The sequence below is a fragment of the Acinonyx jubatus genome, chromosome A3, assembly GCF_027475565.1.
Source record: "Acinonyx jubatus isolate Ajub_Pintada_27869175 chromosome A3, VMU_Ajub_asm_v1.0, whole genome shotgun sequence".
In the NCBI taxonomy this organism is placed as follows: Eukaryota; Metazoa; Chordata; class Mammalia; order Carnivora; family Felidae; genus Acinonyx; species Acinonyx jubatus.
In genome coordinates, this window is record NC_069388.1 from 71,832,244 (window position 1) to 71,845,701 (window position 13,458).

The 13,458-nt window shown below is 43.9% G+C and overlaps 1 protein-coding gene across 4 annotated transcripts in view; it reads left to right on the forward strand.

Annotated features, from left to right (window-relative positions):
* SPTBN1 (spectrin beta, non-erythrocytic 1) overlaps nucleotides 1-13,458 on the forward strand; it is a 198,318-nt gene that overhangs the window by 157,655 nt on the left and 27,205 nt on the right. For all 4 annotated transcript variants that reach the window (XM_027072443.2, XM_015074694.3, XM_053200601.1 and 1 more), the window contains 7 exons: nucleotides 3,487-3,577; nucleotides 8,779-8,925; nucleotides 9,774-10,037; nucleotides 11,401-11,625; nucleotides 12,098-12,187; nucleotides 12,355-12,636; nucleotides 13,281-13,411. In XM_027072443.2, coding sequence (XP_026928244.1) covers nucleotides 3,487-3,577; nucleotides 8,779-8,925; nucleotides 9,774-10,037; nucleotides 11,401-11,625; nucleotides 12,098-12,187; nucleotides 12,355-12,636; nucleotides 13,281-13,411 — 1,230 coding nt within the window. The remainder of the gene's footprint in view (nucleotides 1-3,486; nucleotides 3,578-8,778; nucleotides 8,926-9,773; nucleotides 10,038-11,400; nucleotides 11,626-12,097; nucleotides 12,188-12,354; nucleotides 12,637-13,280; nucleotides 13,412-13,458) is intronic.

Genomic DNA, 13,458 nt, shown 5'->3' on the forward strand with positions numbered 1-13,458 from the left:
CAGCTGTGAGGGGTTGTTGGAAGCAGGTGACGTTGTCAATGGAGAATCCTGTGTATGACAGAACTTTTCAGCAGCAGTCGGTTTAACCTTCCTTTTGCCCTTGATTTGGAACCTGAGCTCCAGGGGTTCCAAAGTCTTCTTAGGATTTCTGTTTTGAGGATGAATGGAGGGATGTGAGTGGCTCAGTTGGTTAAGCATCTGACTCTTGAGCTCAGTTCAGGGTCATGAGTTCAAATCCTCTGTTGGGGTCCACATGGAGCAAGGAGCCTACTTAAAAAAAAAAAAGCACAAGAAATGGGAAATACTGTCCATAAACATAAGAAAGATGGATGCGGGAAGGGTCTTTCCATTGATCTGCCCTCAGGAGGTCTACGCTGTCCTTAGCTGATGTTAAATGAATTCTGGTTTCACTTTAATATCCCCAGAGGCCTCAAGATCAGAAACTGACCTCAGAGGATACTTGTCTGTTACCAAAATACACAAATATGTGAATTCCAGGTGCTATGGGGACACAAGCTAAGTATAAATATCTAAATCTTCAGATCTCATCCCCTGTCCAGAAACTTTCTGATGCTGTTGTGAAGCTATTTTCATAAAATGCGAAAGTCATTATAATGTGCTTATGTTCCGGAAATCTTGTCGATTACCACTGAGTTTGTTGAAATGAAAAAGTACCAGAACAAAGACACTGGCTCCTAACAGATGTGGGTGGGGTACAAGTGACCTTTAAAGTGCTCATGGCTGGTTGGAAAGTAGCCTGCTGTCCAAACCCGCCCCAGGGGTGTGACTGGGTGAGCTTCCTGGCTCCAAGGAAGTTCCAGACACATTGCAGTACTGGGTGAGCAAGAAAATGGGATCTAGCTTCATAAAGCCAGACCCTATCTCAATGGGAAAAGAAGCTTACATATTACCCGTCTGTTGTACTCAGGCACCTGCGGTTCTTTACTTTTTATAAGAACCAGAGTTAGACCCAGCATCCGCCTCAGAGGATGAAGGAGCTTCTGAGTCCTATTATAGGGATAGGAGGTGAGAGATGGAAACAAAGCAAGAGATTTAACCTTGCCCCAAACAAAAAGTACCCTTAGGACTATGGGAAACTATAGCCAAGTTTTAGATGGTCCTTTCCTATAGTTAAATTGATGATCCAGCCTTGAAAGGCCTTCTCTGAACGCCTTTGGTTACCACTGGTGAGCAGTGAAGCCACACTGACTTCTCTCGAGGGTTCTCTGAGTCAGCAACCATGTCCACTGCCCGTGTAACTGTTTTTTACAATGAGAAGCATATCCCTCCGAAGCCATCATCCTGTCCTCTCGTAGATTTGTGTCATTTGGACACGGGGCCCTAAGTCACCATTTGGCTTTTCTCTTCTCCCTGGTCCCACTAGAAGAGAAAGACTGGCCGGACAGAAGTCTGCTGTATGTGTGTGACTTGAATATGTAAGATACATTCAGGATTCTGTCTGGTTGTTTCTGTCTCGGTGAGTCTTCTCAGTGTTTGAAGTTATTTTTATTTCCACTATTGCCTTGAGCTTCAAGGATGCATGTCCTGCTATAGCTTCCAGTTTCTGGTTCCTCCTTGCTTTCTGAGCACTTGGGTGTGACACTGTGGAAAGGACTAGGATCCTTATTCAAGGCCTCTGAGTAAAGGCTGGACCTCCTGGGTTTTGTGCCTGACTCCAACTCAAATTAACCTTCCTCCTGAAGGATTGGCTTTATATTCTTAAAACTCCCTACAAATAGTGCCTGAAATTTGAGGTTTGGGAATTTAAAAAACTTTTTTTGGACATTCCTTCCCTACCCGTTTTTAAACACCTAATTCCTTTAGCCCAAATACACTAACAGTCTTTAAATGATTTTTTTTTTTTTTATTTTTGGTATCCGAGAAAGGATATCACTGCAGTTAAGAGGATTTGGCCTTTATTTTTTGTTATGAAAACAACAGAATGTTAAAAATGTTGGGAGAGAAGCTACAGCCATGAATCTCACCTCTAGCACCTGCCATTTCAGTTTCTGCTTTCTAATTGTGCCACTGAACATGCATACACTTTCCATTTAGCATTATTTAAGAAGTATTTTTCTATTTTTGCACTTTACCTAAGTGATTAAACATACTAAGACCCCTGTTTCTGAAGCTATAAAACCCCTTTCAACTAAAAATAAAAAATTAGAAAGTCATTTTATGTAACTAGCATATACCTGGCAGCATTACTTCGGCTCATATCATTCCAGTTGTTCTGTAGTCACTGGCGCCTGTAGGAGCTGAGAGCCCTTCCTTCCGTTCCCCAGGCACGTGGTAGCGGCAGTGTTGCCACGGTTCCTTGTTCCACCAGCACTCACTGAGAGCTTGTGTGACTCACAGCATGGCTGTATGATCTTTCTTGCTCCCAAGGAGGGTTCTTGAAAGTCAGTCAGCAGCTAGTGCTCCCTGAGCTGCTCTTTCTGGGCATCATAGAGAATCAGGTCGTGGTCTTCCTCCTCCTTCCATGGGGGCCGAACCAGAGAGACCTTGCCCAGGCAAACGCAGCAGGAGATGACTTTGAGAATCAGAATGGAAACCCAGCGTCCTCATCTCCCCCAGTTAATGTCCTTCACTGGCTGGCTGGCTGGGCTTAGGTTCCTCGGGAATATCAGGGAAGCCGTATTAGAATGACACTGCTTGATTCTTGGTGTGCTGTGGCTCTCCCCTGTTGCCGCAGAACTGTGTCAAGGCCATCCTTCTCCTGGCACTCCCAGTATTCACATGGCTGTTCTTCACCGTCTCTGGTGAGCCTAAGCCACCGGGCACATGAGGGAAGTCTGCTGCTAAGTTCTGGAGCCTCATCGGTGTGTGCGAAGTGTGGGCATTCAGGGTGGGGAGTGAGCACACCATTTCCCTTGCTGTTCACCAAGTTCAGCAGCTCCTACCAATTTTGCTTAAGGTTTTGTGCTTTAGCTGCATTAAACCTTGGTTACCCTTACCTGTTAATAAAGTGGGATTTAGTAGATAAATAATCTTCCAGGTCTCAAAATTTTCATTCTTGGTTAATTGTCATTTGGAGGGAGTTTTTCTCAGGATGACAGAATATTTATTTAGGAGACGTTAATTTAAAGCCGGTTGTATGGTTGTCTATAATTTCTTAGTCCAGTGTCTTAAAGGTAAGTTTCAAAATTTCCTTCAGTGCCCCAAATGGAGATTTGTACACAGTACATGATCAGATTTTCCCCCAGCACCAGATTAGGAAGCATTGGACTTATACGGCTCATTTGACAGCCTCTTCTGCCTGTTTTGTGGCTTGGACAGTATTTTGGTCTCTCGTACCGTGGCTTACTCATTTGGAGGATGCTAAATTCTCTCGTTTATCTTGCCTTTTTGACATAATTAAAACCGTACAGGCATACCGCTGTCGTCATATATAGAAACCCAGGAAAGACATTGAGTTGTAAAATCGGTATTTCAAGATTCTCTGTCTCCTTTTTTAAAAGTTATTTTTGTTATTATTATAAACAGACATAGGAAGAATCGCGAGGCAGCCAGCGAGCTTCTGATGCGTTTGAAGGACAACCGGGACCTTCAGAAATTCCTGCAAGATTGTCAGGAGGTATGCCTCCCTTCCTTGCTTCTGAGGAGATCCAGAGCACTTAACAGAAGAGCCCTTGAATTATAAAATTAATCAAGGCCCAGAAATTCATTGTTTCCTGCTGGGGCAGTGTGGCAGTTCTCATCAGTTCTCCAGCCTGCAAGCTACCACTTAGAATAACTAGATTCTTCTAATCTAGAATAGTCCAGAACTCTGCTCTCCATGACAGTGGACCCTAGCCACACATGGGGCTATTTCTTTTGTACATATCAAGGTGTAGCTCTTCTGTCTTCTATCACATCTATTAGCCAACTGTGATTAGCAGCTGCCACGTTGGACAGTGCAGATCTAGAACATTTCAGTTGTCGAAGGCAGTGACACCCTAGGATATTCTGTATTGTAAATGCATTTACTGCCGTGTTTTAACTATTTAAAGTAATACACGCTTACTGGTATGGAAGGAAAGAACTAAGGAGTACTGGAACTGGCTATCTAGGTAAAAAGCAAATATTTAAAAAATACAGACTGAGTTTCTTACTCACTGAAGACTTTGAAATAACCATCTTTCAAGCTCCTTGAATACATGTCTAACATGCCAAGAGCAGCACTCCTGATTTCAAACTTGTGAGTTTTAACATGTGGTATTAATCTGATGATTCTCATACTATTTCATGCTCCCCTGATATGTGCACAAACAAACTTGGAAAGCTAAAGTTAGCCAGAAAAATTCAGTCTCTCTCCAAGCTAGTTGGAGAAAAGCATCTGTCTGCCTTCACATGTGTGAGTTCAGGAGCACATTGCATTTTTTCTCTCTGCCGGAGAATAACAGTGAGACTCTATTCTCTCTGGTTTATTAGGTTAAATCCACTCGGAGGCAGAAATGGGATGAAGAATATCCAAGAGAAACTGCAGGGGCCTTGGGGGAAGGGTATCGGAGGGTGTGGGGACGGGATCAGGTCGTGTGCAAAAGAATGTGACTGAAATCATCACAACACCTTGCATGCAAATGTGTGGCTGTGTGTTAGAAGTAATACAGCCCTAATAGCAGTCGCGTTAGATCGTGTGTGACAGAAGCGATCCTTCATATCCATTCAACTGCTGTCTTACTCTGAATCTTGCAATATGCTCCAGCAGCTAAACCTTCAGAAGGAAAGCCCCTAAACTGTGTAGCTTAGGGTCTGTCAGTTTTCTGTGCCACTCTGATGAATCTAGGTCTCTGGGGGATTTGCCTGGAGCCAGACAAGCAGAAAACAGGAATGCCTCTTCAAGTGGCACCCAAGCATTAATAACCCATTTGGATAGGATGCTTATTTAAAGAGGTATTTGTGTCCCCGGACAGGACATAGAGGAGAGTAATGGGATCTGAAGTTAGCTGTATTGGGCCACATGTTGTGCCATAGTGAATACCAAGTGACTCTTACTCATTGGAGGGGTCAGGAGATGTCCGTAGCCTGGGCTGTGCCTTCCACACATTGGAGGTCCCTGTATTATCCCTTGATGTTTCCCTTGTAGTACCATCGATGACTCATTTTAACAAACTCAGCCCATATAGGGGGAAGCGGGGAGCCAGTAGGATTCCATACTCTTGCTTAAAAGGCAAGTTTAATGAGATGAAAGTTATGAACCTCAGCATGGTGAAACCTAGGTTAAATTTGGGAACAAGAATGCTGGAAAATGAGCAGGAGGTGAGGAGACGAGAGGAACCCTTGAAAGAAATCCATTTGGAGTTTCCCTGTTTTCCATTTACACGTGTTTGGATTCATAAGTAGAAACATGGGAAAAGTAAGTGGGTAAAATAATAGTCCTTCCCAGTAGAATCACAGGAAATGGTCTTACTAGGTCATTAGAGCTTTGTTAGCACTTGTTCTAAATTAGCACCCTTGGTTACAAGTAGTTCACTCCTTAACATGCACCAGTGACTGCTGGGCATGCCTCAAGGGCTCAGTCCTAGTGGGATTTCCCCTATGTGCAGAAAGGTTTTGGCTGCGTTCTTACATCCTGGGAATGATGTGCAGGTCTCTTTGTGACTGCTCTGCTGAGTCTTCCTATTTTAGCCTTTCTTTCTAGCCTCATTAAGTTACTACAACTCAGGGCGCTTGGGTGGCTTGGTAGGTTAGGTGTCCAACTCTTGATTTTGGCTCAGGTCATGATGGTTCATGATATTGAGCCTCTCATTGGGCTGTGTGCTGACAGCAGGGAGCCTGCTTGGGATTTTCTGTCTCCCTCTCTTTGCCTCTTCCCCACTCACATGCACGCTCTCATCCACATTCACTTTCCCCCCCCCCCCTCTCTCTCTCTCTCTCTCTCTCTCAAAATAAATAAACGTTAAAAAAAAAAAGTACATCTAGGGGTGTCTGGGTAGCTCAGTTGGTTGATCATCTGACTCAATTTCAATTCAAGTCATGATCCCAGGGTCGTGGGATTGAGCCCTACATTGGGCTCTGAGCTAAGCATAGAGCTTAAGATTCTGTCTCACTGTCCCCCCCTCTCCTCCCCCTTGCGCTCTCTCTCTCTCTAAAAATAAATAATAAAAAGTTAGTATAACCATAGATGCTGGGGGTGGGGGGTGCAATCCCTCCCACATCAGCATGTACAGTTTCTGTGTAGTGACAGAATTTAGGGCAGGTTTGGGGGCTCCAAAACCCTGGTGTAGAAGTGCAAGCAAAGCATTGGTATGTAGGTTTCTTTGGCTGTGAGCTCTGCATCATTCAGCATCATTAAAATACGTACGTTTTAAGCCAGGATCTCTGAGAATGGAGTTTGTGTATGGACTAGCTTTGCATTTGAAAATCTACCTTCTATGCTTCTAGAAACTTAGCACCCAGAGGTCAGAATTAGTACCATTGCTGGCTACTGGTATCATCCAAGTCTAGGGAATCCAAGTTGTCCCTGTCGTAGTCCCTTCCTTGTAGTGCCTTGGCTGGAGCAGGCAGGAGTTGTGAGATCTGCCTTGGTTGCCACTCCCATTAACCACTGCCTAGATGGGGAAATTTATTGCAGGGGCTCCCCTATCCCCAGCTGTAGATGGGGATATAAAGAACATCATAATTTTTGTAGCATTATTTTGATGTGTATTCCTGGAAAATGATTTAGAAGTTACTGCTTTTCTGTTTTATTCTCTCATACCATAACTCCTGTTTTCAGAAATTGATGTGTTTTTTTAAGAGGGCAGTAAAGCTAGACTCATGTGGCACCAGGGATAGCAAGTTCCGTTGCTTTGCTTTGAAAAGCTTGATTCAGTGATCAAAGCATTTTTCCTATCCTTTTCTAATCTGCACAGTGTTCTTTTCTGCAGAGAATGAGTATATTCTTAAATGACCTTTGTAAATGCCCACAAATAATAACTGCAGTTCTGATTCCAGAGTGCTGATGAAGGGTTGATGAACTAGCAAGTTCCATAGATCCATTTCATTGTGCTGTATCGCATGATGCTTTATCTGTAGGATGATGTTCAGCAAAGAGCAGATTTGTTTATAAGCCTCTGATTTTTATGTAGCTCTTTTTTTTTTTTTTTTTAATCTCTCTGGGTAGGTGGTTATGAATAGCGAAAATATGTGAATGTCCTTTGCACTTTGGATAAATGCCTTCTATTGTGTATAATCTGTGTGTGTGGAACACGGGGAAAATTTTACCATTTGGTTTCCTTTTAACCTCTTTCCCCCTTGGACCGAATGAATGGCCATAGTATTTCAGGTTTTGCCTACTCAGGTAACTGGAAAATAGATAATTCTTTTAAAGTAGGAAGTTTACTGTCTCTGTTGTGTAACCAATCTGTGGTCCTAGCTTACAAAGGGCTTTATGAGATTTACTGGTTTTTCACCTCAATAAAGAATAACAACTAAGATCTCACTACCTTTTGCTTTCTACCTCCACCCCCTTCTGTACAGTGGGTGAATATGCTGAGAAAGTAGAGATGGTGACTGGGAGTTCACCCACCTTCAGATCCAAGGGTGCTCCTGTGACCTGTGTCAGCCTCCTTGACATTGTTTTTAAAGAACAGACTTGCTATTATTTAAACACATTTGCAGGGAAGCCTTTCCCAGCAGTAGCCCCAAGTGTGAGTGAATGGTCTTAGAAATGTTGATCCTTTAAGTGTTCTATGCCTTGGAGATTGGCACAGAAATCTCTAAACCTTGAAGATTGGACCATGAGGGTGCAAATTTGTTTTGGCAGCGACTGGTGTAAGAAGTGGGCTTCTTATGGTCACACAGGAGAAGGGACATGGCCTCTGAAGACCTTTGCTTTTGATTCTGGCCTGATCCTACATTCCTTTGTGTATATTTCTCTTGGGCAAACAAAAAGCTCTTCCTGGGTTAGTGCTGTGTATGGGGTAGGAATTAGGACCTGGCATGGCCGACTACAGGCAGGCAGTAAGGAGCCGAGCAAATTGGGATGAAAGCCAGCAAGAGAAGTGTGTCCAGGGCCTCGCGTTGGGCTGCCTCCCACCCCAAGCCTCGTGAGAGAACTCCCTTCTTAGATCTGTCAGCAGCTGGCAGGCTTTGTGATGCTTTGCAGAGTTCAGATCCAAGTAGACATGTTGGGTCTCAAAATCAAATCCTGTGGAGTGTTCTCGGTCTGAATGGAAGGCTCTTTAGAGAAATAGAGGCTATAGAAAAAAAGGGTGAAGGTGACTCAAACTTGAAGGAAACTTTAAGAGGGCATCATTGTTGCCTTGCTCCTACAGTGAGCAAGTTATTTATGCTTTTTTGGCATTCCCATAGATACGCTGTGAAGGGAGGGGAGGGATCAAAGAGTGGGGTTTTGTGTTTGGTCTTTTTAATATGTAATAGAAAGAACTAAAAGGATAAAAAGATTACCGAATAAAGTAAAAGACAGTTAATCACGATTAACATGGTATAGCTGGCACAAGTATTTGGAAGAAAAAGAAGTGACTTGGACTGGTTAGGGCAGAATTTTAAACACAAGCCTTCAGGGGAAAGGCTGGTTGTGCGTGCCAAACCCTTCGAAGGCTGGCTCAGAGAGTTTTTTGTACCTATGGATTTAACATTAGATACTTTGGAGCAAGGCTCAGGTACATCTCCCGTACAATGGAGATAACCTGTCATGACGGGTCAGAGTTGTAAAGTAAATATTTGGTTGTCAGTTGACATGGAAACATGCAGTATGTGTAGTACAACATAACACAACTCTTTCCAGGCAGAAAAAAGGCTGATGTCTGTGATTACAATCTCTGATATTTTCCTGATTTTTGTTTTTCCTAGTTATCTCTTTGGATCAATGAAAAGATGCTTACTGCCCAGGACATGTCTTACGATGAAGCCAGAAATCTGCATAGTAAATGGTTAAAACATCAAGCATTTATGGCAGAACTTGCATCCAACAAAGAATGGCTTGACAAAATTGAGAAGGTGAGTTAAAATGTTGGATGAGACTCCCATTTGGGTGGTGTGGCCATGGCAAGAAAATGAACCAGGTGGGAAACGAGCTCTTCTCTTCAGCACATTCTCCTGCATTTTTAAGTCCCATCTGATCCCATACAGAAGTTACCCTGCCAGAAGCAGGGCTTCTCCCACTAAACCAAATGCCAGCTTTAACCTGCTAGAAGGGAGAACAGCAGAAACCCAACCAGTTGTGGTTCAAAATGCTTGATTTGTCTTTTAGTAAGTACTAGTTGTTCGATTTGTTTCTCACCTGCTGCAGATGATGGGCTGTGAGCCTCCTGGGCAGAGTCCCACTTTCTTGATCACAGCATGTGTCCTGGACTGTGACAGAGACTGATGATTTACACAGAATGTAGAAATATTACATATTTTCAGTTTCCTCGATTTTTCTTGTGTGACCAGGCACTATGGTAACTTAGTATGTATCATCTTGGCACAGGGAGATTCTCTGCAGCATAACTGAACATGAAGGTGAAGTTCCCCACCCTTCCTTCTTTTCCTCAGACTTTTTATATTGTTTCAGATTCTTAATGGTTAAAGTGATGTGTTACCATCTTCGGGAGCCAAGTGCAGTGGAAGTCATAAGTCATTAGCATTTTCCCGTTGCCCCTGTTGAAAGTATTTCATCATGCAACAGTCATTTCTTGCTGCACTCTTTGGAAAGCCGTGTAGTGTACATAGACTAGGCCCTTGTCCATTTTTTTAAGCCATAACCTTATGTGAATGAATAGGTGAATCACAGATTAAATACCGTAGGGTTGTTTCTCACATTGCCCTTTGTTCTCTAGCAAACTGTATTTATTGATGTTTTCCAGGAAGGAATGCAGCTCATTTCAGAAAAGCCTGAGACGGAAGCTGTGGTAAAGGAAAAACTCACTGGTTTACATAACATGTGGGAAGTCCTCGAGTCCACCACCCAGACCAAGGCCCAGCGGCTCTTTGATGCAAACAAGGCTGAACTTTTCACCCAGAGCTGTGCAGATCTGGACAAATGGCTGCACGGCCTGGAGAGTCAGATTCAGTCTGATGACTATGGCAAAGACCTTACCAGCGTCAACATCCTGCTTAAAAAGCAACAGGCAAGTGGGCAAGGCAGCCACATACTCGGGCCTCTTTCTGTTTCATTGCCATCATCCTTATAGCCCTAACTCACCACTGTGTTCTCAACCACCTGCCTTCTCTGTGAGGGGTTTTAACCCAGCATAGTGTTTGTCTTGACAGCGTCACGGGACATTTCCAGAATCAACTGGAAAGATACATATTAGTAGAAATATTGAGCGTCTGTGCATGGCAGTGCTTTTCTTTTTATTGTCATCATCTTAGTTGACGGATAGTATCACCATTTAATAGTTGAGTAAATATGCATTTCATTCAGTTCTGAGGTTTACACAGGGAAATCCTTTTCACATACTTTGCTCTATAACATCTAGTGGGTATGTATCAGTTATCTGAGTTGGTCAGGGTACTTTTTGGATCATAAATTTTATTTATGTACTTGTTTTTTGGACGTCATGGTAGAGCATTCTAAAGGCGAATGAATTTACTTCACACTGGCAAGAAAACAGCTTCAGTGAGGTTGAGGAAAAGCAGGTTGGTGGCAGAAGTTTCCAGTGGCTTCCCTGGCTAGCTTTGCCTTGTGCAGCCGAGTCCCCAGCCCAATGGTTCTGCTTTGAACCAGTCAGTGTGGAAGTGTCTTTGCCGAGTGCTGAAGCCTGTTTCTTCAGAGTGATCCCCATCCTTCCCTTTGCTAACTGATGCAGTTATTTGGCTACACTATTATGCATTAAGGAGTTTTGCTACAGGTAGTTTTTACTCATGGCTGTTTACTTCCTTACCTAAGAAAGGAGCCCATTTGTTCCCAGAGGGGACCCCCCTGTTTCTCAACCGTTGGCATATGGTATTCCCAGTGTGTCGTTCCCTGACTGAGACTCCTCTGCTTTCACTTTGGCTCATTCTCCTCATGTAGATAAGCAGTTAGTATGTTTTCACCTGCTGATCCAGTATTTAAGAAAAAGAATAATCATCCTCCTGATTGAAGAAATTGAGAGATGATGATGACATTAGCTATTCCTTTTGCCTAAAAGAACTGGAACCTTAAGTTCCATTACCTTTTCCTGATGGTTAAATGGGTTTCCAGCATCGTTATGGCATCTGAACAAGCAGATGAAGACTGTCCTTTCCCCATAATTAATTCTTGTTTCTCTTGTCATTTGCCTTCTGAATTCCTGGATAAACTCGAGTGTTGTTCCTGAGTTTAAAAATCCTGGGAAGGGATTAATGATTGTTTCATAGATGTTAAGAATCCTTTCTTGGGCTCTCCATTATATAAATTAATATTCGGTCTTCCATTTTGGCCAGTGCTCAAAACATTTTATAGGACTGTGGACTGTGTGTGTTTTCCCTTGTCTCCGGTGTGACAGTTGGTCTGTTTTCTGTTCTCAGATGCTGGAGAACCAGATGGAGGTGCGGAAGAAGGAGATCGAGGAGCTCCAGAGCCAGGCCCAGGCCCTGAGTCAGGAGGGGAAGAGCACTGACGAGGTGGACAACAAGCGCCTCACTGTGCAGACCAAGTTCATGGAACTGCTGGAGCCCTTGAATGAAAGAAAGCATAATCTGCTGGCCTCTAAAGAGATCCATCAGTTCAACAGGGATGTGGAGGATGAGATTGTAAGTAGACCATCACTATGCAAGGGGCTTTTCCATAAACTTCCTTACCTGTCCTGCCTTAATTAGGACATTCTTGCTTCTTTGTTAGACTCACTTTGGGCTGCATTGGTGAGTTGGGCTGTGAAAGCCCATGCTTTTATATATTCATACAAAATGCAACTCTACTGTTCTCTTTGACATTCTAAAGATGTTCTAGGCTTTTACTGCCCCTAGGATAGTAGTTTTAAAAATAAATTAAGGGTGAGGACTCGAGGGGATCCAGCAGCGGGGATGAAGTAAGCTTTGAAAGACTAGCCCTCACCTTGTACTGGGCAAGAAGGGCAGGCTCCTCGGGCAGCCCTTCCCAGTGGGATCGAATACGCCTTCTCTCTCAAGCTGGCCTCCCTGCTAATCTTCTATTGCACTTTTGTTTGCATCAAGTATTTGTTCTTTTTGAGTGGTCCTGACCATCTAAATTTGTAATTTTTTCTAGTTGTGGGTTGGAGAGAGGATGCCTTTGGCAACTTCCACAGATCATGGCCACAACCTCCAGACTGTGCAGCTGTTAATAAAGAAAAATCAGGTAAGCATTTCTGCTTGGGCTAGCTCAGTCTGATAAATAATTGCTCCAAATTACAGAGCAGAGAATGTGTGAGAGCTTTGAAGGTTCACTATTTCCCCTTGGCCCTCATGAAACAGCCTGCCATTGCGGCTCAGCAAGCCTTTTTTGTGTGTTCCCCATTCCCACAGACCCTCCAGAAAGAAATCCAGGGGCACCAGCCTCGCATTGATGACATCTTTGAGAGGAGCCAAAACATTGTCACCGACAGCAGCAGCCTCAACGCCGAAGCCATTCGACGGAGGCTCGCTGACCTCAAGGAGCTATGGGGTCTCCTCATTGAGGAGACCGAGAAGCGCCACAGGCGGCTTGAGGAGGCACACAGGGCCCAGCAGTACTACTTCGATGCTGCTGAGGCTGAGGCGTGGATGAGCGAGCAAGAGCTGTACATGATGTCTGAGGAGAAGGCCAAGGTGAGAGACGTTTCCAGCTTTTCCCTAAGAGCCTCCAACTCAGACCCCGAGCTTGTTTACTGCCGGTGGCTGTGTCTTTGTGAAACATTTCATTGTTGCCTTCAAGTGTCACAGGTGGGAGGGCACCACATGCATTAAGGTGGCTGGAATCTGGCTATTTCCCCTTGACACAGAATCTTCTTGTGTGAGTCCTGACATGTCATTAAGACTGAGTTTCTCTTCTCGTTTTTTCCTTCTTCTTTTTTTTTTTTAAATAGATATTTGCTAGAGTCCTTTTTGCTCTCTTTAATTAATAGAATCACCTAAACTTTACAAGATGCTTTTGAGACAATTTGAAAGTTTTTAGAGTTCCAAGATGCAGTCATCTACACAGGTGTTAGACTGTGAGGAGTCTCAGCCAGCCAGGATACACTTGGTTTCCTGGGCTTTACCCTGTACCTCAGAGGGGTCTCACTCTGTATGATCCTCGTGTTCGTCTTTCACAGAGGCCTCCCACGTGCATACAGTCCAGTTCATATTGATGCTCCTTATGGTTTTGTTCTTTCTGATGATTCTTCCTTCCACCCATGATGCAGTCAGCTGGTCTTGCCTTAAGGTGGTGTCAGTCAGAGGGGGCGACTGTGGTTATGACCCCATCTTTGCAGGATGAGCAGAGCGCCGTCTCCATGTTGAAGAAGCACCAGATTCTGGAACAAGCCGTGGAGGACTATGCAGAGACTGTGCATCAGCTCTCTAAGACCAGCCGGGCCCTGGTGGCTGACAGCCATCCGGAAAGGTGAGTACTATTTTATCAAGAGACTGGCCTATTGGTTCTTCCCAGCG